General features: G+C 36.4%; 1 protein-coding gene across 1 annotated transcript; it reads left to right on the top strand.

The window, feature by feature from the left end:
• Positions 1–21,256: 21,256 nt before the first annotated feature.
• On the top strand, positions 21,257–22,147 carry LOC128647037 (olfactory receptor 6T1-like). Its single transcript, XM_053699850.1, has one exon. It carries the CDS (start codon positions 21,257–21,259, stop codon positions 22,145–22,147), a length of 891 nt encoding a protein of 296 aa, XP_053555825.1.
• The last annotated feature ends 5,718 nt before the right edge of the window (positions 22,148–27,865 follow it).

Genomic DNA, 27,865 nt, shown 5'->3' with positions numbered 1-27,865 from the left:
AATCCTTCAGAGGTAACTTCATGTCCCAAAAAGTTTACACGAGTGCGGCACCATTGAGCTTTCTGTAGGGATAATTTGACACCTGCCCTTTTAAGTTGGCTGGGGATGTGTTTAAGCTCTGCAATGTGTTTTCAAAGTCTGTGCTTTTGATTAAAACATCATCAACATAAGATAAGGTCCCCCTTTCCAGTGCATCAGGCATAGCCTTATGCATAAATACAGCAAATTCATGTCCAGAATTTATGTATCCAAAAGGAAGTCTTTGAAATGCATATTGGACCTTTTGGAAAGAGAATGCTAGCTTATATTGGTCCTCTTCATGTACCTTTATGGTCCAATATCCCTGTGCACAATCAATGGCAGTGAATATTTTGGATCCCTGCATTTGTGCCAGGCATTGGTCAATATATGGCACTGGCCAGCCAGACATGTACACTTGTTTGTTTAGCTGTCTTAAATCAGCACACAAACGCCATTGTCCATTGGGCTTGAGAACACCTAGAATAGGATTGTTATGTGAGCTGTGCACCTGTCTGATAATACCTCTTTCTTCCAAATTCCTTATGATCTCTGCAAGAGAATCATATGAGGCTAAGGGAAGTCTGTATTGTTTGACAAATACAGGTGGTGCATCGGGATCTGTTTGTATTCTTGCAATGTCTGTAGTACCACAGTCATAAGAATGCTTAGCAAAAATATCCTTGTACTTCATCAGGAGTTCTCGCAGCGTTTGGAGTTCATCATCGCTGGGACAGCCATTAGCTAAGGATATTTGCTCTTCGACTATTTGCTGAAATCCTGGAAAGATTTCAGGCTGTCCTATTTCATAGGCTTCTTCCAATCTAGAGGTGAGATCCCCTTGATTATAGTTTATATTGCCCCCATGACTCTGGGAATTGGGGTAATCTTGCTGTTTGATTGGCTGATCAAACACTAGAGAGGCTTCTTCAATTTTACAGATGCCTTTCTCTGAGCTGAAGGGATAAATAGACTGAATATTAAATAGACCCTCTGGCATAGACGCAAAGGATTGTTCTATTAATTGTTCTTCAGTTAAGTATCCTTCAGGTATTAGCCCAATTACATTATTCTGGAATCCAAGAGTGTAATAACTTGATTCCAGTGCATATCCTATGGTAGTTCCCTTGGATAATGTTATATCCTGTGGGGTCATGTTATGCACAATAATATGTATTGGAACAGTTCCAATATTCACCATAGGAGTGTAGGTCACTGTGACACCCAGATTTTGTATTCTATGGGAGAGGCAAATTAGTGTTTCAGAAGTTTTTAATTTCTGACCTCTCTTTACCTGTAAGGGTAAAAGAAATTTATCAGCCCCAGCAGGAATTATAACATCGCTAGATAGTTGCCTATTCACAGCATATGGTAATTGCTGGTTTGACTTCAGGGCTGCATTTTCATCCTGAAATACTTCAGGGTCCCCCTTTAACCTGCTCCAGAGGCAAGAGTTAATCAAATCTATTTGTATGGCATATCTATGTAAGATATCATTGCCAATGTATATTTGATTATGGGGAGTATTTAAAACTAAAAACAGGTGCTTCACTGACTTATTACCAATAGAGATAGATAATAAGCACTTAGCTGTGATGTTATAGCTTTCAGACCTGTTATCCAGGTTGTGGATACAGTGGTCTTGGGGAGAAAGATATTTAATCACTTTAGGTTCAGCTATCTGCGCTAATAAACCTTCGCTTTTATAGCTAGCTTCCTGTTTTAAGTTTATTTTAGCATACTTGGTTTTACCAAGGTCATGCACTTGTATAGGGATAAATAGATCCTCTTTAACTCTCTCAATCCCTGTGAGGTATTGAGCGTGGCCTCCCCCCTTAGGGATTTTATGATCCCCCTTGTGGAGTGATATGGTTAATACATCGCCATCTAGGGAAATATTCGCTATCTTTCCAGGCGAAATTTTAAAAGTATTACCATCAGAGCCACTTAAAGGAGTCTGATCATCTATTTGTAGAATAGTGATTTCAGGTACAGAGTTATTCCTGAAATGAATCTCGACAGCATCTGGTTTTTCTTCCACCACGTGACAGCTATGTTGGGTGCGAGATATACCAGATTTTTCATAATTGATAGGCCTTTTAACTTGTGACCAAATTACATTATTTATGCAATCAATTATGGTGCTTAATCGCTTCAGGAGATCACTACCAATAATTAAACGATCAGTTGGCAGATCCACTATAATGACAGGGTGTCTTATGACCCTGTTCCCCAATTTAAATTTTAACCAGGCAGTACCGTAAACTTTTAGGGAGTCACCCCTAACTCCTATTAGGGAACCATCAAATTCTTTTATTTTAGGTTTGTGGGGTGTTAGCTCATTTAGCTGTGTGTAGTACCTGTGGGATAAGATAGTTGCCTGAGATCCGGTGTCAATTAATCCCATGATAGGGTTGGAGACTGAATCTTGCAGTTCAACTAATACATAATACCTTCCTGCATTTTCTACCATTTCACACATAAAGTTGGCGTTATCATACATCTGTGGGCTTCGCCATGTGTTACCTAAGTTCGCAGTGCTTTCCAAAGCAGAAGAAGTTTCATACCTACCGGTCTTCTCTATGACAGGGTCGACTGCATTCTTGTGTACTGCATCTGTGGAAATAAGGTTAAGGGAGTGCTGCAAAGGAAGAGATTTGTTATTTTTTCCCGGATGAGGTTGCCTGTCATCACAGCTAAATTGTCCGTTTTCGGTCTGTGGGGAGAGAACATGATTAGTATCATTGATATTTATTATTACATTTTGTATATTTCTCCCCTCCCCTTCAGGTGATACTGCAGTATTTATGACTGTGCCTGTGGTCCACTGCTGACCACTGGCTGTACCCCTAAAAAAGTATTGTTCGGTTGCTGAGCCGTAGAAGGTTGACTCATATTAGCGAATTGTTCGCTCAACCGATTTAACTGGGTAAACAGCATATCTACCTGATTGTACAAGTTACCTCTACCCCTGGGCCTATCTCTTGGTGCCCCATAATAATTATTCCTGGACCATTGAGTTCCCTCAATGGTCCAGGAATCAGGGCCGCTATTTCTATTTTGGCGTGGTTGCCCCTGGGGTTCATCATGTTCAGTATTAGCATTATATACCTGGGGTGTTTGGTTACCCTGAGAATATCTTCGCCGTCTATTGTATCTACCCTTGCGCGGATACCAATTATTTGGCGAGTATTCTTTTTGTGAGTAATTATTCACCTGATTATGTCCCCCACTTTGGTTATAGTCTCCCTGTGCCTCAACCTGTGTAGAGGAGGGGGCAGAGTTAAACCTCTGTGGAGATGGCCTGTTTTGACTGGCCACCTCCGCATAGGTTTTCTGTTTAGACTCCAAATTGAGGGGTTTAGGTGACACCCTAGTTTCTGCCACAATTTTGGGTTTTGAACCCCAAAATTTTTAACCCCCTGTTCACTGGATTGCTGAATAGAGTATAATTTTGTACTCTCTTTGATCAGCCATTCCAATGAGCAGTCCTCATCTAAATCTCTAGCTAAGTTAATTTTGATGGGTATAGGCAGTGCTTCAAAAAATAAATTTACAAATTCTGAGCCATCAAATCTGGGATTATCTTCAGCCATACTGTACGCATTTTTCAATTCAGAAAGGAATTCGATTGGACTCTGATTCACACTTTAAACCATATACTGCTATTTTCGCAGCAGTTTTAGTGCGATATTGCCCGAATTCTTTTCTGCATTGTCTTTTTATCCCACTCCAGGAATGAATATTCATATCCTTTAGTGAAGTAAATAATTTGTGATGTTTACTGTCAAATACCCAAGGCAGAAATTAAATTTTTAATTTCTCACTTGTAACATTCATTATAGCTAATGCATTTTCAAAAGCCTCTAAATGATCAATTACAGATTTTGTTCCCATATTGGAGAATATAGGTACTGAACGTTGTACGAAGGTGATTATTTTATGGGAATCATATACTTTATCAGACTTACTTTGGGATTCTCTTTTAGAGTTTCCCTCCCCCGCACCAGCTGCGTTACAGCAGTCCTCTGGATTTACATCATGAGGTGATTGTCTATTTGGGAAATCTATTTCTGACCCATTAGAGGTAATTTGTCTATACTGTTCCATATATTTTTGTACCTCGTCCCTGACGCGTTGGCTAAAGGAGTTAGCATTATCTGCATTATTCTCACTGTTAATATAAGGGTTTTCATTATGGCGATATGACCTTTTTAAATCACTTAATTCCTTCTGGCTTTGCGCAAGCTGTTTATTTAAATCTTGTATCTGTGCGAGTAAGTCTATGTTATGCTTATCTAAGGCAGTTAGGTTTTGGGCAAATTCATCCATTTTATTTTTGGCTATTTTTAAATCCTCTTTACGTCTGCGTGAGGAACGAATACTACCTTCTAGCTCCTGTATTTGCAATCGTTTGTCTATGACACAAAATGACATTTCGTCAATAATGCATATTAAAAGGGGCCAAGATTTTAGTATTAGTTCGTCTCGCTTTTTGGGAGTCTTGCATTGATTAATCATTAATAATTCTTGGAAGAATTCATTCTCTTCATTCCACATATTATTATTAACGGTAATATTTTTAGCCCTAGTTTCAAGCATATCCATAAAATCATTTAATTCACTCGCAATATTAAACTTCCCTTTAATGTAACTTAAGATATCTTTCTTAAGGACCTGACCTTTAGTAATGGGTATGGTGATGGGACCATTTTCATCGCTATGTATAGAATTAAATGAGTCACTTCTGGCTACAGACATTATTATATTGGTTTAGAATTTAGTTAATTTAATACAATGCTAATACAATTTTTGCCAATAAAAAGAGAGAGAAAAAAAAATTATATATATTTTTTTTTATTTATTTATTTTTTTTAAATAATATTAATTTTGAAATATGAAAAATTAATATTTCGAAATATGAAAAATTAATATTTTTGATTAACTTTGAAAATATGAAAAATTAATATTTTTCATTAATTTTGAAATATGAAAAATTAATATTTCGAAAAATATGAAAAATTAATATTTTTGATTAACTTTGAAAATATGAAAATTTTATATTTTTGATTAATTTTTAAATATGACAAATTAATTATTTTTTTTCAAAAATTAATCTTTAATAACACTTCAAGATATTAATATCAATCTCGAAATATGAAAATCAATATTTCAATTTTTCAAAAATTATATCTTCAAAATATTAATATCGAAATATGAAACTTTTTCTCTCTTTTATAATAATTTCTATTTACTACAAATATATGATATCAATATGATGAATTTTAATAAATCTCATGCAATGCCTCCATACAATATGTCAGTATATTTATGAAAATCTAAGTAGTGCTCTCCAAATAATATATCAGCTTATGGCAGGGTTATAACACAATATATTTAATAATTATCCTTAAAAATAGAAACCCTTAACCAACATGCATCTACTAGAAACCATAGAATTAATATAAATACCTGAATTATTTTATTTAGTTAATATCCATGAACATTTTGAAATATATTTGCAATACCAGAATATGACACAATATTATATACGTTAAAACCAACTATTAAGATATGCAATCTTTCTTACAAAGCCCAGAAAAATGTACCTTTACAAATCAGCCTTATTTACAAATAGCCTTTCATTCAGTTGACACAATGGGACTAAAACCTTTAACTTTTAACATCCAAGCAATACAATTCTAAACAGTGCTTGTAAACAATAGGATAATATATATTATGCTATTTAACTGCAATTTATCCTAATTTAATATTGATTTAAAACACCAGAACTTTCACAGATAAATCACTTAGCCTACCAGATACAAATTTAAACAATACCTATGCTTATAAAATATTAACTTTAAATAAAAACTGCTTCTTTAAATCTTTTAACTGTACTTTAAACTGCAGTGACTTAGAATTTAACTAATAGTCTTACCAATAACCTTGAATACGTTACCAGGGTAAAGAGCAGTTGATATCCAATATTCCTTAATAGGAATTATTTTACCTCAGATCACCAATAGCTTTGCTTGAGTAAATGTTATTTCACGCCCAGCATGAACCAGTTACAAGTTTTAGCTTCAGCAGAAAATCTGTGTGTCCTTCTCTATATTGCATTCATTTTTTTATCAGTTTTCCATCATGGGTAAATTATGGGTGGCCCTCCTGGTCGCTTCTGATTGGATATTTGGAATACCTGATTGGATTGGCCCTTAACGGAGTTGAGCATATTTACCATGGCAACGCATCTTTTGAACAGTTAAATTCCCTTAACTGTCCTACCGGTATTGGCCCTTAGGTGGCAGCAGAGATACAGACAAAACAAATTCACCTTTAAAATTTCTAAGCATTTTTAACAAGTTAATTATTCTCATAAAATGGTTATTTAATCAGATCATACTCTCTGCATTAATCATATATAACCCCAATTATAGATGGGTAGTATTGGATTATTTTTTCTGATTATTCTGATACCAAATATGTTATATTATTAACATTGTATTATATTAAGGCAATTTAATACTGCTAATTATTAGTTTAAAATGCATTACAATTTTATCAGTATCCTGGCATTTCTATATCTAATATGTTTTCACATAATATAGTATGCTCTATGTCTCTCACAATTTTTGCATGCAGGAATTCTGCCCATGGTCCACCTGAAATAAAGTAATAAGTGTCATTAATCATTTATTTTTGGGTCCACAAATATCTATTTATATTCTTTAAAAATACAGAGGCTAAGGTATTCATGCTTTCAAAATATGCATGTATATATACAATACACACATACACACATATATACACATATATATATATATATATATATATATATATATATATATATGCATAGTTACATTTTAAAATGTGCCTTTTGTTAAAAGATATATATTTTTTATTTTATTTTTAAACCCCCACTGCTTTTTTTTTCTTCTAAATTAGTTCCCAGACTCTTCGTCTTTTACTCACCACATGGGGTCTTTTTGCACCTGAGAGTAATGATGAAATTCTCACAAAACATGTCACCTTGGAAATCCTATCACTCCTTTCCAATTTGAAAGACAAATGGTATCCTGAGATGGTTGTCAAATTTTAACAAGCCAAATGTTTTAGTGTCAAACCTTTGGAGACATCCTGTCTGTAGTTTAGTCCTGAAATGTTTATTCAAACTTGTGGGGGTTTTGCAAATTAAATCCTGACATCAGCATTTAAACCTTATTCCAGTAATATCAGATAAAATATGGTTTCATACATAAACACATTTCCCTGTCCTATTGACATACATATATATATATATATATATATATATATATATATATATATATATATATATATAAATATGTATTTACCTGTGCCCTGACAGGGGATAGCAAGTTTACACTGTTATACAGGCTGTACACTCATTACTTTACATTGTAGCAAAGTGTCATTTCTTCAGTGTTGTCACATGAAAAGATATAATAAAATAGTTACAAAAATGTGAGGGGTGTACGCACTTTTGTGGGATACTGTATATCTAGATTACAAGCTAACAAACAAAATTAAATTATAATAATAATTTTAAAAAATCTATATGAGGGAACATAGGAATGTAAAATATCATGTTACATCGGACTTACCCACAGCCACTTGGGTATTGTTAGGTTTACCCGGGTAATGCTAGGATTACTCCATTTCTTACTTTACCCTCAACATACAGTACATATATATACATTATATATATATATATATATATATACACAGACATACACACACATGCATCTTTAGAGATGTGTATGTATATCTATGTTATCTTTGCCTGCCACATATCTGAGACCTCATATTTTTGAGCATTTATAACTTTTGTGTGCAATTTTTTATTTTCAATAATTTTTATTACATGTTTTTATTATGAGTGTAACTGAACTTTGCAATGTATTTTTGATGTATTTTGTGAGACTTTTTTGTTTCACGAAACAGCTAAAGGGACACACAAGTCAAAATAAACTTTTATTATTCAGATAAAGTGTGCCGTTTTAAGACACTTACGGCTAGATTTAGAGTTTTGTCGGTAACGACCCACGTAGCTAACGCTGGCTTTTTTCTGGCCGCACCTTTAAAATAACTCTGGTATTGAGAGTCCACAGAATGGCTGCGTTAGGCTCCAAAAAGGGAGCGTAGAGGCATATTTAACGCCACTGCAACTCTCGATACGAGAGTTGCTTACGGACGCGGCCAGCCTCAAAAACGTGCTCGTGCACGATTCCCCCATAGAAAACAATGGGGCTGTTTGAGCTAAAAAAAAAAACTAACACCTGCAAAAAAGCCGCGTTCAGCTCCTAACGCAGCCCCATTGTTTTCTATGGGGAAACACTTCCTACGTCTGCACCTAACACCCTAACATGTACCCCGAGTCTAAACACCCCTAACCTTACACTTATTAACCCCTAATCTGCCGCCCCCGCTATCGCTGACCCCTGCATATTATTTTTAACCCCTAATCTGCCGCTCCGTACACCGCCGCAACCTACATTATAGCTATGTACCCCTAATCTGCTGTCCCTAACACCGCCGACCCCTATATTAAATTTATTAACCCCTAATCTGCCCCCCACAACGTTGCCGCTACCTACCTACACTTATTAACCCCTAATCTGCCGAGCGGACCGCACCGCTATTATAATAAAGTTATTAACCCCTAATCCGCCTCACTAACCCTATAATAAATAGTATTAACCCCTAATCTGCCCTCCCTAACATCGCCGACACCTAACTTCAAGTATTAACCCCTAATCTGCCGATCGGAGCTCACCGCTACTCTAATAAATTTTTTAACCCCTAAAGCTAATTCTAACCCTAACCATAACACCCCCCTAAATTAAAAATAATTTTAATCTAACGAAATAAATTAACTCTTATTAAATAACTTATTCCTATTTAAAGCTAAATACTTACCTGTAAAATAAACCCTAATATAGCTACAATATAACGAATAATTACATTGTAGCTATTTTAGGATTAATATTTATTTTACAGGCAACTTTGTAATTATTTTAACCAGGTACAATAGCTATTAAATAGTTAATAACTATTTAATAGTTACCTAGTTAAAATAATAACAAAATTACCTGTAAAATAAATCCTAACCTAAGTTACAATTAAACCTAACACTACACTATCATTTAATTAATTAAATAAAATATCTACAATTACCTACAATTAAACCTAACACTACACTATCAATACATTAATTAAATACAATATATACAAATAAATACAATTAAATAAACTAACTAAAGTACAAAAAATAAAAAAGAACTAAGTTACAAAAAATAAAAAAATATTTACAAACATTAGAAAAAATTACAACAATTTTAAACTAATTACACCTACTCTAAGCCCCCTAATAAAATAACAAAGACCCCCAAAATAAAAAAAATGCCCTACCCTATTCTAAATTACTAAAGTTCAAAGCTCTTTTACCTTACCAGCCCTGAACAGGGCCCTTTGCGGGGCATGCCCCAAGAAGTTCAGCTCTTTTGCCTGTAAAAAAAAACATACAATACCCCCCCCCAACATTACAACCCACCACCCACATACCCCTAATCTAACCCAAACCCCCCTTAAATAAACCTAACACTAAGCCCCTGAAGATCTCCCTACCTTGAGTCGTCTTCACCCAGCCGAGTCAAATTCTTCATCCAAGCGGAGCAAGAAGAGGTCCTCCATCCGGTAGAAGTCTTCATCCAAGCGGGGCAGAAGAGGTCTTCCATCCGATTGAAGTCTTCATCCAAGCGGCATCTTCTATCGTCATCCATCCGGAGCGGAGCGGCAGCATCCTGAAGACCTCCGACGCAGAACATCCATCCTGGCCGACGACTGAACGACGAATGACGGTTCCTTTAAATGACGTCATCCAAGATGGCGTCCCTCGAATTCCGATTGGCTGATAGGATTCTATCAGCCAATCGGAATTAAGGTAGGAATATTCTGATTGGCTGATGGAATCAGCCAATCAGAATCAAGTTCAATCCGATTGGCTGATCCGATCAGCCAATCAGATTGAGCTCACATTCTATTGGCTGATCGGATGGAGGACCTCTTCTTGCTCCGCTTGGATGAAGAATTTGGCTCGGCTGGGTAAAGACGACTCAAGGTAGGGAGATCTTCAGGGGCTTAGTGTTAGGTTTATTTAAGGGGGGTTTGGGTTAGATTAGGGGTATGTGGGTGGTGGGTTGTAATGTTGAGGGGGGGGTATTGTATGTTTTTTTTACAGGCAAAAGAGCTGAACTTCTTGGGGCATGCCCCGCAAAGGGCCCTGTTCAGGGCTGGTAAGGTAAAAGAGCTTTGAACTTTAGTAATTTAGAATAGGGTAGGGCATTTTTTTATTTTGGGGGGCTTTGTTATTTTATTAGGGGGCTTAGAGTAGGTGTAATTAGTTTAAAATTGTTGTAATATATTTCTAATGTTTGTAAATATTTTTTTATTTTAGTTCTTTTTTATTTTTTGTACTTTAGTTAGTTTATTTCATTGTATTTATTTGTAAGAATTGTATTTAATTTATTTATTGATAGTGTAGTGTTAGGTTTAATTGTAGATAATTATAGGTATTTTATTTAATGTATTTATTGATAGTGTAGTGTTAGGTTTAATTGTAACTTAGGTTAGGATTTATTTTACAGGTAAGTATTTAGCTTGAAATAGGAATAATTTATTTAATAAGAGTTAATTAATTTCGTTAGATTAAAATTATATTTAATTTAGGGGGGTGTTAGTGTTAGGGTTAGACTTAGCTTTAGGGGTTAATACATTTATTAGAATAGCGGTGAGCTCCAGTCGGCAGATTAGGGGTTAATAATTGAAGTTGGTGTCGGCGATGTTAGGGAGGGCAGATTAGGGGTTAATACTATTTATTATAGGGTTAGTGAGGCGGATTAGGGGTTAATAACTTTATTATAGTAGCGGTGCGGTCCGCTCGGCAGATTAGGGGTTAATAAGTGTAGGCAGGTGGAGGTGACATTGAGGGGGGCAGATTAGGGGTTAATAAATATAATATAGGGGTCGGCGGTGTTAGGGGCAGCAGATTAGGGGTACATAGCTATAATGTAGGTGGCGGCTCTTTGCGGTCGGCAGATTAGGAGTTAATTATTGTAGGTAGCTGGCTGCGACGTTGTGGGGGGCAGGTTAGGGGTTAATAAATATAATATAGGGGTCGGCGGTGTTAGGGGCAGCAGATTAGGGGTACATAAGTATAACGTAGGTGGCGGTCGGCAGATTAGGGGTTAAAAAAATTTAATCGAGTGGCGGCGATGTGGCGGGACCTCGATTTAGGGGTACATAGGTAGTTTATGGGTGTTAGTGTACTTTAGAGTACAGTAGTTAAGAGCTTTATGAACCGGCGTTAGCCCAGAAAGCTCTTGACTACTGACTTTTTTCTGCGGCTGGAGTTTTGTCGTTAGAATTCTAACGCTCACTTCAGACACGACTCTAAATACCGGAGTTAGAAAGATCCCATTGAAAAGATAGGATACGCAATTGACGTAAGGGGATCTGCGGTATGGAAAAGTCGCGGCTGAAAAGTGAGCGTTAGACCCTTTTTTGAATGACTCCAAATACCGGCGGTAGCCTAAAACCAGCGTTGGGAGCCTCTAACGCTGGTTTTCACGGCTACCGCCAAACTCCAAATCTAGGCCTTAATTTACTTACACTATCAAACTTTGCACGGTCTTTTTATATTCACACTTTCTGGGGAACAAGATCCTACTGAGCATGTGCACAAGGTCACAGGGTATACGTATACTAGTCTGTGATTGGCTGATGTTTGTCACATGATACAGGGGGCCGTAAAATGGGAGAAAAAATAAATTTTAAAAAAAATCTACTGCTTATTTGAAATTCAAAGTAGGTGTTATTGGATTGTCTTTTTATTATGTACCTGTTAATTATGTAATTCTACTGCATTGAATGGTCCTTTAACCACATCTTTGAGTATGCTCTAACCCATCGAGCATTAACCTGAATTGCGCTTAAGCGATCTCGTTTACTTTCAAATTTTAATACGAACGCAATGTAACATGTGTGCAAACGATCGCGAAAACCCGATATCGCTTGTGCACAAACATTTGCGCTCTACTGTGAAATCAGGGGAAAGTGAAAATAATTATACACATTTATTGGTGTGTGTCAAGAGTCTCCAAATCCTCAGAGAATTACACTGAAAAGTCTTGCCACTGAAAAGGTGGCAAGACAAACATGGCTGACACCCTACTCGCAACCCGTACTTTAGAGATTTGAATATATTGCACTGCTGGCGATGTATCCCAATCAAAGTACAGGTTATTTCCCCTGGAATGCCTGGCTAAATCCCACAGAATGCCTCCACTTAGGTCATACTCAAACTATAACTCCCCCTGGAATGCCCAGCAAACTCCCTAATACCGCCTACACCTATGTCACGTCTTAACTACCCTCCCCTGAAATGCCCAACTAACTCCCACAAAATGCCTACACCTACATCATGTCTGCCCTAAAGTCCCCTTGACATGCTCGGCTAACTCCCACAGAACGCCTACACCTACATAATGTCTGCAATCTACCTCACTAATAAAGTATACAAAAAAACTCCCTTTTATAACTATAGGAGCTATGTCGCTACTCGCTACATTTATTTACAATGTTAAAATAATATCAATTGTCATGTATAATGCATTTTATATAATTTAATATGTAGTTATTCTGGCATTATTTTAAACTTAAATATATAATTTTATATATATAGTTATGTTTAACATAATAAAATAAGCAAGACAAAATAACCACATATTAAAATATATCCAATACTTAAAATAATATGCATTATGCAAGACAATGTATATAATTTTAACATTGTATATAAATTCAATGTTAAAATAAAGTATTAACCCCTTACACTCCCTCACCCCCAGTGCAAACTACACTATTAACCCCCTAATCTGACATAACCTAAAGACCTAACTATCACCTAACGTACTAACCCCTAAACTGACACAATACACCAATGCAACATTAAAAAAACAACATTACCACAAAAAAACACAGTTATACCTATTCTAAAACTAAAGCCCCCCTTAAAAAATCCACCCCAACATAAAAAACTAAACTAACACCAAACTAAAACAATAGCCCTTAGAAGGGCTTTTTGTAGGGCATTGCCCTAAAATTATACAGTTCTTTTTCCTTGAAAAAAACCTACAATACAAGTAACCCCCAAAAAAAAGCTATCTAACAAAACATACTTTAAGGATTGCCCTGAAAAGGGCATTTGGCTGGGCATTGCCCTTAGAAAGCCATTTAGCACTTATTCTGCCCAAAGGTTGCCCTGAAATGGGCATTTGGATGTGTGCTGCCCTTAGAAGGGCATTTATCTCTTTTACTGCCCAAGGGAAAAAAAACAATAATCCTATTTTAAAAAATAAAAACCCACCAAAAAAAAAAGCCTAGCACTAAGCCCCACACTGAATTTTGAATGTGATGTGCCCCCTTATATACGGGTACCCTTGAATTGCTATTGGCTGATTTTCTAAACCAAATTCAAATCAGTCAATAGATGGAAAGCTTTCAGTGTGTGGTGGGTGACCACATGAAGAGGATGACGTGGAGGAAGATCAAAATATGAGAAGAAAAGTAGATAATAGGACACAGTGGGTAGAAGATGGATGAAGACTTCCCCAGTGGAGCGGAGAAAGAAGATGGATGAAGATGGACCATTACCACCGGGATCAAGAAAAAAGATGGATCACCACTGGGATCAAGAAAGAAGATGGACCATCGCTGCCAGGATAGAAAAAGAGCACCACAGTTGGCGAGCACTCGGGTGCCAGATTCAAGTTTGGTGAGTACCTTCTTTAGGGTTTAGTGCTAGGCTTTTTTTGGGTGGGTTTTTTATTTTTAAGAATAGGATTTTTTTCCCCTGTCCTTCTAATGGCAATGCCCAGCAAAATGCTCTTTTCAGGGCAACCTTTGGGCAACAAAAGAGCTAAATGCCCTTAGAGTAGGTTTTGTTAGATAGTCTTTCTTGATGAAATTGTTAAATATTAATAATATTTTGTTTATTGATCACATATATTTATACATATATATATATATATATATATATATATATTTATATATATATACATATATATATATATATATAAATATATATATATATATATATATATATATATATACAGTATCTCACAAAAGTGAGTACACCCCTCACATTTTTGTAAATATTTTATTATATCTTTTCATGTGACAACACTGAAGAAATGACACTTTGCTACAATGTAAAGTAGTTAAAGTACAGCCTGTATAACAGTGTAAATTTGTTGTCCCCTCAAAATAACTCAACACACAGTCATTAATGTCTAAACCGTTGGCAACAAAAGTGAGTACACCCTTAAGTGGAAATGTCCAAATTGGGCCCATTAAGCCATTTTCCCTCCCCGGTGTTATGTGACTCGTTAGTGTTACAATGTCTCAGGTGTGAATGGGGAGCAGGTGTGTTAAATTTGGTGTTATCACTCTCACACTCTTTCATACTGGTCACTGGAAGTTCAACATGGCACCTCATGGCAAATAACTCTCTGAGGATCTGAAAAAAATAATTGTTGCTCTACATAAATATGGCCTAAGCTATAAGAAGATTGCCAAGACCCTGAAACTGAGCTGCAGCACAGTGGGCAAGGCCATACAGTGGTTTTACAGGACAGGCTCCACTCAGAACAGGCCTCGCCATGATCAACCAAAGAAGTTGAGTGCACGTGCTCAGCGTCATATCCAGAGGTTGTCTTTTGGAAATTGACTTATAAGTGCTGCCAGCATTGCTGCAGAGGTTGAAGGGGTGGGGGGTCAGCCTGTCAGTGCTCAGACCATATGCCATACACTGCATCAAATTAGTCTGCATGGCTGTCATCCAAGAAGGAAGCCTCTTCTAAAGATGATGCACAAGAAAGCCTGCAAACAGTTTGCTGAAGACAAGCAGACTAAGGACATGGATTACTGGAACCATGTCCTGTGGTTCGATGAGACTTATTTGGTTCAGATGGTGTCAAGCCTGTGTGGCGGCAACCAGGTGAGGAGTACAAAGACAAGTGTGTCTTGCCTACAGTCAAGCATGGTGGTGGGAGTGTCATGGTCTGGGCCTGCATGAGTGCTGCCAGCACTGGGGAGCTACAGTTCATTGAGGGAACCATGAATGCCAACATGTACAGTGACATATTGAAGCAGAGCATGAACCCCTGCCTTCAGAGACTGGGTCGCAGGGCAGTATTCTAACATGATAACGACCCAAAACACACCTCCAAGGCGACCACTACCTTGCCAAGCATGCCTCTAGACCTAAACAGTATTGAGCATCTGTGGGACATCCTCAAACCGAAGATGGGGGAGCGCAAGGTCTCTAACATCCACCAGCTCTGTAATGTCGTCATGAAGGAGTGGAAGAGGACTCCAGTGGCAACCTGTGAAGCTCTGGTAAACTCCATGCCCAAGAGGGTTAAGGAAGTGCTGGAAAATAATGGTGGCCACACAAAATATTGACACTGTGGGTCCAATCTGGACATTTCCACTTAGGGGTGTACTCATTTTTGTTGCCAAAGGTTTAGACATTAATGGCTGTGTGTTGAGTTATTTTGAGGGGACAGCAAATTTGCACTTATACAGGCTGTACACTCACTACTTTATATTGTAGCAAAGTGTCATTTCTTCAGTATTGTCACATGAAAAGATATAATAAAATATTTACAAAAATGTGAGGGGTGTACTCACTTTTGTGAGATACTGTGTGTGTATATATATATATATATATATATATATATATATATATATATATATACTGTATTTGTGTGTGTGTGTGTGAAATTAATTGATTTTATATAAATAGTAATTTACTTATCTAATTTTTATAATCTCATAAATAAGGATTTATTTAAGCTAGTTGTATATTTTCCATTAGGAATTGAGCACATCATATGTTCCCTTGTGTTATACAATTATCCAACATACTTAAATAGTCAGTTAAGAATTTAAAGTCATTCACTTATATTTATAAGCTTTTTCAGAAACCCAATTGGATGCAGATAAAATTTTCCAAATAACATGAACATTAGGCATTTAATGAAAAATCTATGCACCCATTGACTGAGGGTATTTTAAGAATTTAGAGGAATTTTATAATAAAAAGGGTCAGGTAAAAGAATCTAACCAGCTAACATCATTTAATCATGTTTTAAGATTCATTTTCTTATTTTATATTATGATTATGTTTGTTTATGCTGTATTCTATTATTTATTTCATTAAAGCACATTTTGTTGTATTTTATCCAAAGGTAAATAGTTGGAGTGTTAAAACATATTTTAATGTGTTTTTATTCATTCTGTTGTTGTTATGTTTAAATGCACTTTTATTTTATTTTTTAAATGTATATATGTTAATATTTTATAAATGTCCATACCTTACCATTATTATTCCTATTTTGTGTTCTTTTTAGTCACAAATCTCTTTCTTTCCATTCACCACATAACCAATTAACTGCCAGTGGAGAGGACATAAAAAAATTAAATCAAATCTTAACTCTAATATACACATTATTAAATGTAGATTGAAATAATGCACTGCATTTCAAAATATCTCCGTACAAAATAACATATTAAAAATAATTTAAAGAAATGCATTGTTTAGCAGCACAGAGATACACCACCTTGAAAAACCTCTTAAATGATGTTTACAGTTTATCTTATCTCTTATGTTGTAGCAAATTAGGATCAATAATGAATAAGTTGCAATGCAGATAAAGCTGTGAATTATTGTATTAGGAGCGCCAGGGAAGTCATCTCTGTGAAACATGCTACAGGCTCCCATTGAAGATTGGAATAACTACAATTTTATATATATATATATTTTTTTTTTTTTAAATCACAGGTAAAGCAAGGAAGCTTAATAATAATACTTAATCTTAGATCTTAAGTGGTGCACAATTTTTTTATTTTTTTGGGCTTGAGCGCCCATGTAAAAATAAATTCACATACGGATTAGAACGCTTATTAGAGGTTTAAAGTTAAAAGTTAGTGAGTGAAAGAGTCAGGTGTGCTAATCTCAGGATTTAGGATATCACGACCATGCTAACTCCTTTTGCCCACATATTTCTATGGGGCCCAATAGAGAAAGCATTTTCAGTTATCGCTTGTGCCCTAACCCCACACTGCGCTAGATCGATTGCTCTAAATCCGAAAGTGCATTAGGAATACTTCACATTCCTGGGTTGTTTTTATTTTTAAATAGATATTTCTAAATATATATCTGTATGTGTTTTTATCTATATATTTATACAGTATATATATAGACAGATATTGTGCTTTTATATATTTATATATATATATATATATATATATATATATATATATATATACTGTATATATACATATTTAAAAATTAAAAGAACATGTTCTTGTAATTGAAGAGCATAGGAATTTCAAGTATTTCTATTAAAAAAGCATTAAAACGTTAACATTGATTTAAAATGATATTGCATGTTTCAAGCTATTTGACAGGGAAGGTCAAAAGTGTAAATATATCTGTATACATGTGCATATATGTGTTTATATGTGTAGATATATATGTATGTGTGCACATACATATTTACACATGCAAACACATAAATGCACATGTATACACATTAAACATTTTGCCATACAAAATATCCATTTTTAAGCCTTTAAAAAAATATATATCAATATTTAAATTATATTCTGTATTAAAAAGTGGATATATGAGTGCAACACTTTATTTTAATATGTTTTGGATGTGTTTTATGAAATGTTTTAAACCTTTTCACTTTACTTCAGGGGGCATATTTATCAAATGTCAATTTCAGTGCATTCTCTGGCGTCAATACGCTCGGCAGACATCACTGACGCGGATCCACATACGATCCCCTTATTTTAAAAAAAATGTCAAAAACACGCTGAGCATCGGACTGTTGTTAACTAACAGTCATCAATGACGCGGTTATTCGGGTTTTTCCCAACTTTATTTATACCATTTCATTACTGTCCATGAACAAGCACATTTCTCTAAAGCTAATCTTTTATTTTTCATCTGTTAATGTCCAAGAAATAGATAGATTTATAACTCAACAAACAATATCTAATAGAAAGATATTTTTATATTTATTTGTTATACAAAAAAAATCTGTTACGATACTTTCACATGTCCCTAAGTTCCTTTTTTGTTCTTAACAGTGTTGTCTGTGATATATCTGTGTTTATTTATACCACTATATGTATATAGTGTAAATGTATTATTATTCTGAGCAGGAATAATTGCGAATATAGCATGTAATCAGGGTATGATATGTATTTATTTGCAATCAATGGATTTTTTAAGAGCTGGGCCAGTTTTCTCTCTCTACCTGTGTAACCCCTCCTGATTGCAATCTAGTTTTAAAAACCACCCCTACACAGGTGTTATAAAATGGGCTGGCATATAAGATGACATTTCTTACTGAAAAAAAATTCAAGAGAAGGAAGAAATACACAGAAAATAGCATGACAGTAAAGAGGTGATTTTAAATGTTGCTGTATCTGATTCATGACAGTTTAATGTTAAGTGGGCTATCCCTTTGAGCTATCATCTTAAGATTATATTGAATCAAACATGAATTCGAATTTTAAAATCATTGTCTAAAATATTACAATGTATGTCCTAATGTCACAATCAATGTATATCTTTAATACTAATTTCACAGATACATACTTTCAAAGTATAATACATTATGTAACAAATGGCACTTACAAGTTCTGATGAGTGATCAATGACACAAGTATCGAGCAATTTGATTCCTTAGTGATAGTTTAAAATGTATATTTGAATCAGATTGGCTGATGTCATAAATCATGTGATTATGCATATTCCAATCAAAAGTGATGGAAAAATCACTAGTGTGTGGGTTGTTTAGGAGTTTGCGTCATAATTGGTGTGAAATGTGTTGCGTCAAAATTGGTGCAAAGTGGAGAGTTGGACTTGTATTACATGGCTTAAATATGGTGCACATAGATTTTTAACAAAAAATAAAAAGGAAGTTAGCTAAATTATGTTGTGTATTTGTTTCATTTTTATCTCTATATCTATTAGTGCAACAAGGTCGGGGCAAAACTTTACAACAAATTTGGAGAAATAATATTGTCCCCTTGCTTTGTAATGAGAGACAAATTTGTAACATAATCCATAAGTAGTAATGTATTTTTCATTTGTATCCCTATATTTACTACTGCACCAAATGTGGAACAATATTGTTTGATTTAGAAAGGGTATATAGTGATGTCGCGAACCTAAAAATTTCGGTTTGCGAACGGCGGACTCGAACTTCCGCAACTGTTCGCGAACGGGCGAACCTTAAAACCAACAGGGACTCTGTCTGGCCACAATAGTGATGGAAAAGTTGTTTCAAGGGGACTAACACCAGGACTGTGGCATGCCGGAGGGGGGTCCATAGCAAAACTCCCATGGAAAATTACATAGTTGATGCAGGGTCTGGTTTTAAGCCATAAAGGGCATAAATCACCTAACATTCCTAAATTGTTTGGAATAACGTGCTTTAAAACATCAGGTATGATGTTGTATCGATCAGGTAGTGTAAGGGTTACGCCCGCTTCACAGTGACAGACCAAACTCCACGTTTAAAGGTACAGTCTACACCAGAATTTTTATTGTTTTAAAAGATAGATAATCCCTTTATTACCCATTTCCCAGTTTTGCATAACTAACACATTTATATGTGTTTATGTTATAAAATCAGCAGCAGCTAAACTATCCCTTCTCTCACTAAGAATGCAGGATCAGAATGAATCTAAAATGGCTGCTGTCCAGGAGCTGGGAGGGTCTGGGAGGGAGTGTCTGCTGCTGATTGGCTGAAATGTGTCTGCAGACTGTGAGATACAGGGTCAAAGTTTACTCAATGATGACGAATAGGGGGCGGATCGAACATCACATATGTTCGCCCGCCGCGGCGAACGAGAACAAGCTATGTTCGCTGGGAACTATTTGCCGGCGAACTATTCGCGACATCACTAAGGGTATACAATTTTAATAGAGTTTCTAATTTACTTTTATTATGTAATATACTTAATTCTCTTGCAGCATTGAAAATAAGCTTTCTGTATTTTCAGACTCTTATTGATTTCTATGGCATCCGCGGCCTCAAGGGTTGCGGATTGAAAACTAGGTACACTGCCTCGGAATAAACGCAAGCTTACCTGTTAAATGTTTGATAAATTTGGAAAAGGGTCAAATGGAGTTGAATCTGAATTCTAAACATCTGTAATGATGCAATCATCTATCTGCATCGGATTGAGATAGCTGGAGCGCATATTACATCACAAATTTCAAAATTTGCTGATCTTGATGCTTTGATAACTACGGCGGATCAATCTTGTGACAAATACGACACAGGATTCAAGTGTATTTTTCGGTTTGCGAACGGTGGACTCGAACTTCCGCAACTGTTCGCGAACTGGCGAATCTTAAAACCAACAGGGACTCTGTCTGGCCACAATAGTGATGGAAAAGTTGTTTCAAGGGGACTAACACCAGGACTGTGGCATGCCGGAGGGGGGTCCATAGCAAAACTCCCATGGAAAATTACATAGTTGATGCAGAGTCTGGTTTTAAGCCATACAGGGCATAAATCACCTAAAATTCCTAAATTGTTTGGAATAACGTGCTTTAAAACATCAGGTATGATGTTGTATCGATCAGGTAGTGTAAGGGTTACGCCCGCTTCACAGTGACAGACCAAACTCCACGTTTAAAGGTACAGTCTACACCAGAATTTTTATTGTTTTAAAAGATAGATAATCCCTTTATTACCCATTTCCCAGTTTTGCATAACTAACACATTTATATGTGTTTATGTTACAACAGATATGAGTGGTGGCACTGTGGGCAAGTGGGCCTGGCACACACGCTGGCAGGCAGGCAACTGCAATTAGATTACACTAGCAGACTGATGTTTCACAGTCAAAAAAGTTTTTTTTTTTTTTTAATTTACACTACTGTTACAACAGATATGAGTGGTGGCACTGTGGGCAAGTGGGCCTGGCACACACGCTGGCAGGCAGGCAACTGCAATTAGATTACACTAGCAGACTGATGTTTAACAGTCAAAAAAGTTTTTTTTTTTTTAAATTTACACTACTGTTACAACAGATATGAGTGGTGGCACTGTATATAAAGATGAAAAATGCTGTTTTTGCATTATTTCTTTTTCTTTACATTTTCATAATATGTGGAAACTTTTTTGCAAGCCTACTGATCATAACAGATCGTCAATTACACACACCTATGTATTTCTTTCTTGCAAAATTTGCCTTCATGGAAATAGCTTTAACCAGCATCGTTATTCCAAAATTCCTAAGTATTATTTTATTTCAGCAAAACACTATTTCCTTTGCTGTGTGTTATTCACAATCATTTTTTTATTTCTTGCTGGGAACTACAGATTTCATCCTCCTTTCTGTAATGTCATATGACAGGTATGTAGCAATTTGCCATCCATTGTATTATGTCGCCATCATGACTTGGAGAACATGCATTCACCTTGTTATTGGATGCTGGTTTGGGGGTTTGCTTAATGTAACTCTGCCAACTATTCTTAAATCTCAGCTGCCATTTTGTGGTCCAAACAAGATAAACCACTTTTTTTGTGACTCTGTGGCGTTAATAAAACTATCTTGGGCAGATACAAGACTCATACAGCTGATTGACTTTTTCCTTTTTTCTTTAGTGATCCTGGGATCCTTAATAGTAGTTATCTTCACTTACACTTGTATATTATTGACCATATTACGTATTCCTTCAGTCAGTGGACGACAGAAGGCTTTCTCTACTTGTGCATCTCATTTCACTATTATGTTGATTGCCTATGTAAGTTCAATATTAGTATATGTCACCCCAACACAAGGCAATTCGCTGGAGCTAAACAAAGGGATGAGTGTTTTGACCTGTTTCCTAACGCCTGTTTTGAACCCATTTATTATGACTCTTAGGAATAAACAGGTTAAAGATGCTTTATATGAACTAATAAAGAAAAGGGCCACAAGAAAAGGAGATAATGTGCAAAACTGAGCCTAAATTCTAAAATAATCTTTTGAGATATGATGCAGTATTTGCATCCATTAATTAAAGGGACAGAGCAGTAATTTATGCATCATATAGCCTAGATAACTATTTATAACCCTCATAAATGGGTTAAACAAAAAAGTAAGCTCTTGTCCAGAAGCTGCAAGAGGGTTTTTTTTTAATGATATTTGACTGTTGCAGTAATTCTGTTAAATTCAAGACAACTCTGTTAGAGGTTAAAGGCCCAAGTAACGGAGGTCTCAGTTTAGTGCCATACAAATATTAAAGGGACATTGTACACTAGATTTTTCTTTGCATAAATATTTTGTAGATGATCTATTTATATAGACCATCTTGGAGTGTTTTTGTAACAATGTATAGTTTTTCTTTTTTTTTTAATAACATTGTACTGATTTTTAGACTTCTATCCAACCCCACAGTGCTACATGTATACATGCGTTTACAAACTCCTGCTGGCTCCTGTTTCATATGCGGGGAAGGAGGGAAGGGGGAGGGGGAGTGTCTGCTTTTCCTTCTCTCCCAGACCCTTTCACTGGGTGTCCCTTCCTAACAAAAAGAAAGGAGAACAGCACACCTATTTATGGGGCACGGAGTAAGATTTGCTAAATCTTGTCAATCCAAATAGTCATGTATCCAAAACACTCCAGCCACCAGAAAAAAATCTTTGTTAAAAAGACCTTTATCTCCATTAGTTGGGTTCAAAAGTTTACAGGAACAACGTTTCGAACCTACAATAGGCTCTTAGGTTCTTAGTCATGTACATGGTACATGACTAAGAGCCTATTGTAGGTTCGAAACGTTGTTCCTGTAAACTTTTGGACCCAACTAATGAGAACAAAGGTCTTTTAAACAGAGATTTTGTCTGGTGGCTGGAGTGCTTTGGATCCATGTCCCAGCCTAACCTCATCAACAGTGCTAAACTGAGAGCTTCTTAGTACGTTTTTAAAAGGCTTTATACTGGCTTTTTGGATTAGTATATGTACATATTCATCTTTATAGTAGTGTCTATTACATGCGTTATATAAAAATTGGTGTATACTGTCCCTTTAACATCTTAACACTAATAATAAATACAAAAAGACAAACATTGGAGAGAAGCCCATGCTTGTTGCATTTATTAATCATTACAAATACAAGTAACCAACAAAACGTTTTAATTAATGAAGATTGCAGCAATTGAGTAACTAATCAACTCTGGGAGAAAGAGGTCAAAACCCTGCAAACAGAATCTGAGGCAGAGCCCATGTTCCTCCGAAGGAAATTTTCACCAGGGCTTTGCATGGAGTTCTTATGACATGCCTACAGTATCTTAAGTGTCTCTTAGTAAGAACATGGGCCTCTAGTTATCAACGTGTCTACTTACCTGCCTTCGCCGGCCCAATACGCCCGCCTAAGCTCGCCTACCATCGCTGCCGCAGACCTGAATAAGCTCGCCAAAGTTATCAATAAAGCTGTCAAAAAGCCGCGCACCAAGTACGGGGTGATGAGCAGCGGACTGTGATAGTTATCACTCATCCGATCTCGCTGCTCTTCGGCTTTTTTCCCGGCTTTATTGATAAGCTGTCACTAAGCACCCACACTAAACTACACTGTTCTACCCCCTATATCGGCGCCCCCGGAGCCCCCCGCAACTAAATAAAGTTATTAACCCCTAAACCGCCGCTCCTAGACCCCGCCGCAACTATAATAAATGTATTAACCCCTAAACCGCCGCTCCCGGAACCCACCGCCACCTACATTATACTAAGTAACCCCTATCCTGCCCCCCTATACTGCCGCCACCTATAATAAATTTATTAACCCCTATCCACTAAATAAATTGTTTAACCCCTAAACCACCGCTCCCGGACCCCGTGGCCACCTATATTAAACTTATTAACCCTTATCCTGCCCCCCCTACACCGTCGCCACCTATAATAAATTTATTAACCCCTATCCTGCCCTACCCTACACCGCCGCCACTATAATAAAATTATCAACCCCTAAACCCTAATCCTAACACCCCCCTAACTTAAATATTAATTAAATACATCTAAATATTATAACTCTTATTAACTAAATTAATCCTATTTAAAACTAAATACTTACCTTTAAAATAAACCCTAATATAGCTACAATATAAATAATAATTATATTGTAGCTATCTTAGGATTTATTTTTATTTTACAGGCAAATTTCAATTTATTTTAACTAGGTACAATAGCTATTAAATGGTTGTTAACTATTTAATAGCTACCTAGTTAAAATAAAGAGAAATTTACCTGTAAAATAAAAACTAACCTAAGTTACAATTACACCTAACACTACACTATCATTAAATAAATTATTCCTATTCAAACTAAATACTTACCTGTAAAATAAACCCTAAGATAGCTACAATATAATTAATAATTACATTGTAGCTATTTTAGGATTTATATTTATTTTACATGTAACTTTGTATTTATTTTAGCTAGTTAGAATAGTTATTAAATAGTTATTAACAGCTCTATTACCTTACCAGCCCTTAAAAGGGCCTTTTGCAGGGCATGCCCCAAAGTATTCAGCTCTTTTGCCTGTAAAAAAAAATACAACCCCCCCCAACATTAAAACCCACCACCCACACACCCCTACTCTAACCCAAACCCCCCTTAAATAAACATAACACTACCCCCCCTGAAGATCATCCTACCTTTACCCGTCTTCAGCCAGCCGACCACCGATGGAACAGAAGAGGACATCCGCAGCGGCCGAAGTCATCATCCAAGGGGCGCTGAAGAGGTCTTCCATCCGATTGAAGTCTTCATCCAGGCGGCATCTTCAATCTTCATCCATCCGGAGCGGAGCCATCTTCAGACGAGCCGACGCGGAGCCATCTTCTTCCACCGACGACTTCCTGACGAATGACGGTTCTTTAAGTGATGTCATCCAAGATGGCATCCCTCGAATTCCGATTGGCTGATAGGATTCTATCAGCCAATCGGAATTAAGGTAGGAAAAATCTGATTGGCTGATTGAATCAGCCAATCAGATTGAAGTTCAATCCGATTGGCTGATCCAATCAGCCAATCAGATTGAGCTTGCATTCTATTGGCTGTTTCGATCAGCCAATAGAATGTGAGCTCAATCTGATTGGCTGATTGGCTGTAAAATAAATATAAATCCTAAAATAGCTACAATGTAATTATTAATTACATTGTAGCTATCTTAGGGTTTATTTTACAGGTAAGTATTTAGTTTTAAATAGGAATAATTTATTTAATGATAGTGTAGTGTTAGGTGTAATTGTAACTTAGGTTAGGGTTTATTTTACAGGTACATTTGTCTTTATTTTAACTAGGTAGCTATTAAATAGTTAATAACTATTTAATAGCTATTGTACTTAGTTAAAATAAATTGAAATTTGCCTGTAAAATAAAAATAAATCCTAAAATAGCTACAATATAATTATTCGTTATATTGTAGCTATATTAGGGTTTATTTTAAAGGTAAGTATTTAGTTTTAAATAGGATTAATTTAGTTAATAAGAATAATATTTATTTAGATGTATTTAATTAATATTTAAGTTTGGTGGGTGTTAGGGTTAGACTTAGGTTTAGGGGTTAGTAATTTTATTATAGTTGCGGCGGGGTCCAGGAGCGGCGGTTTAGGGATTAACATATTTATTATAGTGGCGGCGGGGTCCGGGAGCGGTGGTTTAGGGGTTAATCAGTTTATTAGAGTGGCAGTGGGCTCCGGGAGCGGCGGTTTAGGGGGTAATACATTTATTTAGTTGCGGCGGTGTAGGGGGGGACAGATTAGGGGTGTTTAGACTCGGGGTACATGTTAGGGTGTTAGGTGCAGACATCTCCCATAGGAATCAATGGGATGTTGGGCAGCAGCGAACATGAACTTTCGCTATGGTCAGACTCCCATTGATTCCTATGGGATCCACCGCCTCCAGGGCGGCGGATTGAAAACCAGGTACGCTGGGCCAGAAAAGTGCCGAGCGTACCTGCTAGTCATTTGATAACTAGCAAAAGTAGTCAGATTGTGCCAAACTTGCGTTCGGAACATCTGGAGTGACGTAAGAATCGATCTGTATTGGACTGAGTCCGGCGGATCGAAGCTTACGTCACTATATTCTACTTTTGCCGGGCAGCAGGGCTTGATAACTAAGGCGAATCAGCCTCGCCACAAATACGCTGCGGAATTCCAGCGTATTTGAGGTTGACGGCTTGATAACTAGGCCTCTTAGGCTCTAGTGATCATCAGTCTGTATGATTTAATATTCAGGTGAAGGTACTGTGTTACCATGTAAAACAAAACGAATCTCTAAAATGGATGGCACAGATTACAGGAGCACAAGAACAATGGGAATATTTTAAAAATGCTATTCTAGATGCAACTAAACACTGTATTAGGCTTGTTTGTAAAAGAAAAAGAAAAAGAAAACCAATATGGTTTTCAAGAGAAGTAGCACATGCAGTTAAGACAAAAAAGAATATAAACAAAGTCAAACTCACTGGCTCAGAAGAAGATAGGGAAACTAGAAAACCCAACAAAAGATGACAAAGCAGTTAATCAGGAAGGCTAAAGGTGATGCAGAAGAGAAAATAGCACAATCTTTAAAAAAAACAGTGGCAAAACCTTTGTTAAATATATCAGTGAAAAGAGAAAAACTAACGGAGGGCTAGTAAGACTCAAGACTGATGATAGAGCTGTGGAAGGAGATAAACAAATAGCAAACTGACTAAATTATTACTTTTGTTCAGTCTTTACAACAGATTGTAAAGATAGTGAGATTCTATTAAGGGATGTTACTTTAAATAATATACGGCTAAATTACGAGTTTTGCGGTACGGCTTTTAACACTGAAAAATTGGCCATTACACTGTAATGGCCAGAAACGCATATTACGAGATGCAGCGATGCCAACGCTATGTAAACCAATTAAACCCTAAACCGCTGCTTCCCGACATCGCTGACACTAATAAAAGTTATTAACCCCTAATCCGCTGCTCCCCAACATCGCTGACACCTAAATCAACCTATTAACCCCTAAACTGCCGACCCCCCCACATCGCCAACACTATAATAATGTATTAACCCCTAAACCTCCAGCCCCCCACATCGTAACTACTAAAATAAACCTATTAACTCCTAAAATGGATGAGAGCAGCCAATAGGATGAGAGCTACTGAAATCCTATTGGCTGATTTGAACAACCAATAGGATTTCAGTAGCTCTCATCCTATTGGCTGATTTGAATTTGAAGAATCAAATCAGCCAATAGGAAAGCAAGGTATGCCATTTTGAAATGGCTACCTTGAATTAAACTTCAGTGTACGGCGGCGGTGACCGTATGAAGAGGACTCTCCGCACAGGATGTCTTCGCCGTCCAGGATAGCTCCGCTCCACGCCGCCGTGATGAAGATAGATTTCCCCGAGCTGGATGAAGTTGTCACCGCCTGGATGAAGACTTCTCACTGCCTGGATGAAGATGGATATACGGACTTCATGAACCGTGAGTAGAATTTATGGGGTTAGTGTTGGGTTTTTGTTTTTTTGGGGGCTTTTTTTTTTTTAGATTAGGGATGGGACTTGTAAAAGAGCTGAATGCTCTTTTAAGGGCAGTAAAAAAAGCTTTTATTGTAGGTTAGGGGGTGTTTTTATTTTTGGGGGGGATTTTTTTATTTTTATAGGGCTATTAGATTAGGGGTAATTGTTTTTATTTTGATAAT

Source organism: Bombina bombina, chromosome 2, assembly GCF_027579735.1.
Source record: "Bombina bombina isolate aBomBom1 chromosome 2, aBomBom1.pri, whole genome shotgun sequence".
Classification (NCBI taxonomy): domain Eukaryota; kingdom Metazoa; phylum Chordata; class Amphibia; order Anura; family Bombinatoridae; genus Bombina; species Bombina bombina.
Note: the sequence above shows the minus strand (reverse complement) of the source record. Positions and strands in the feature narration are given on the sequence as shown.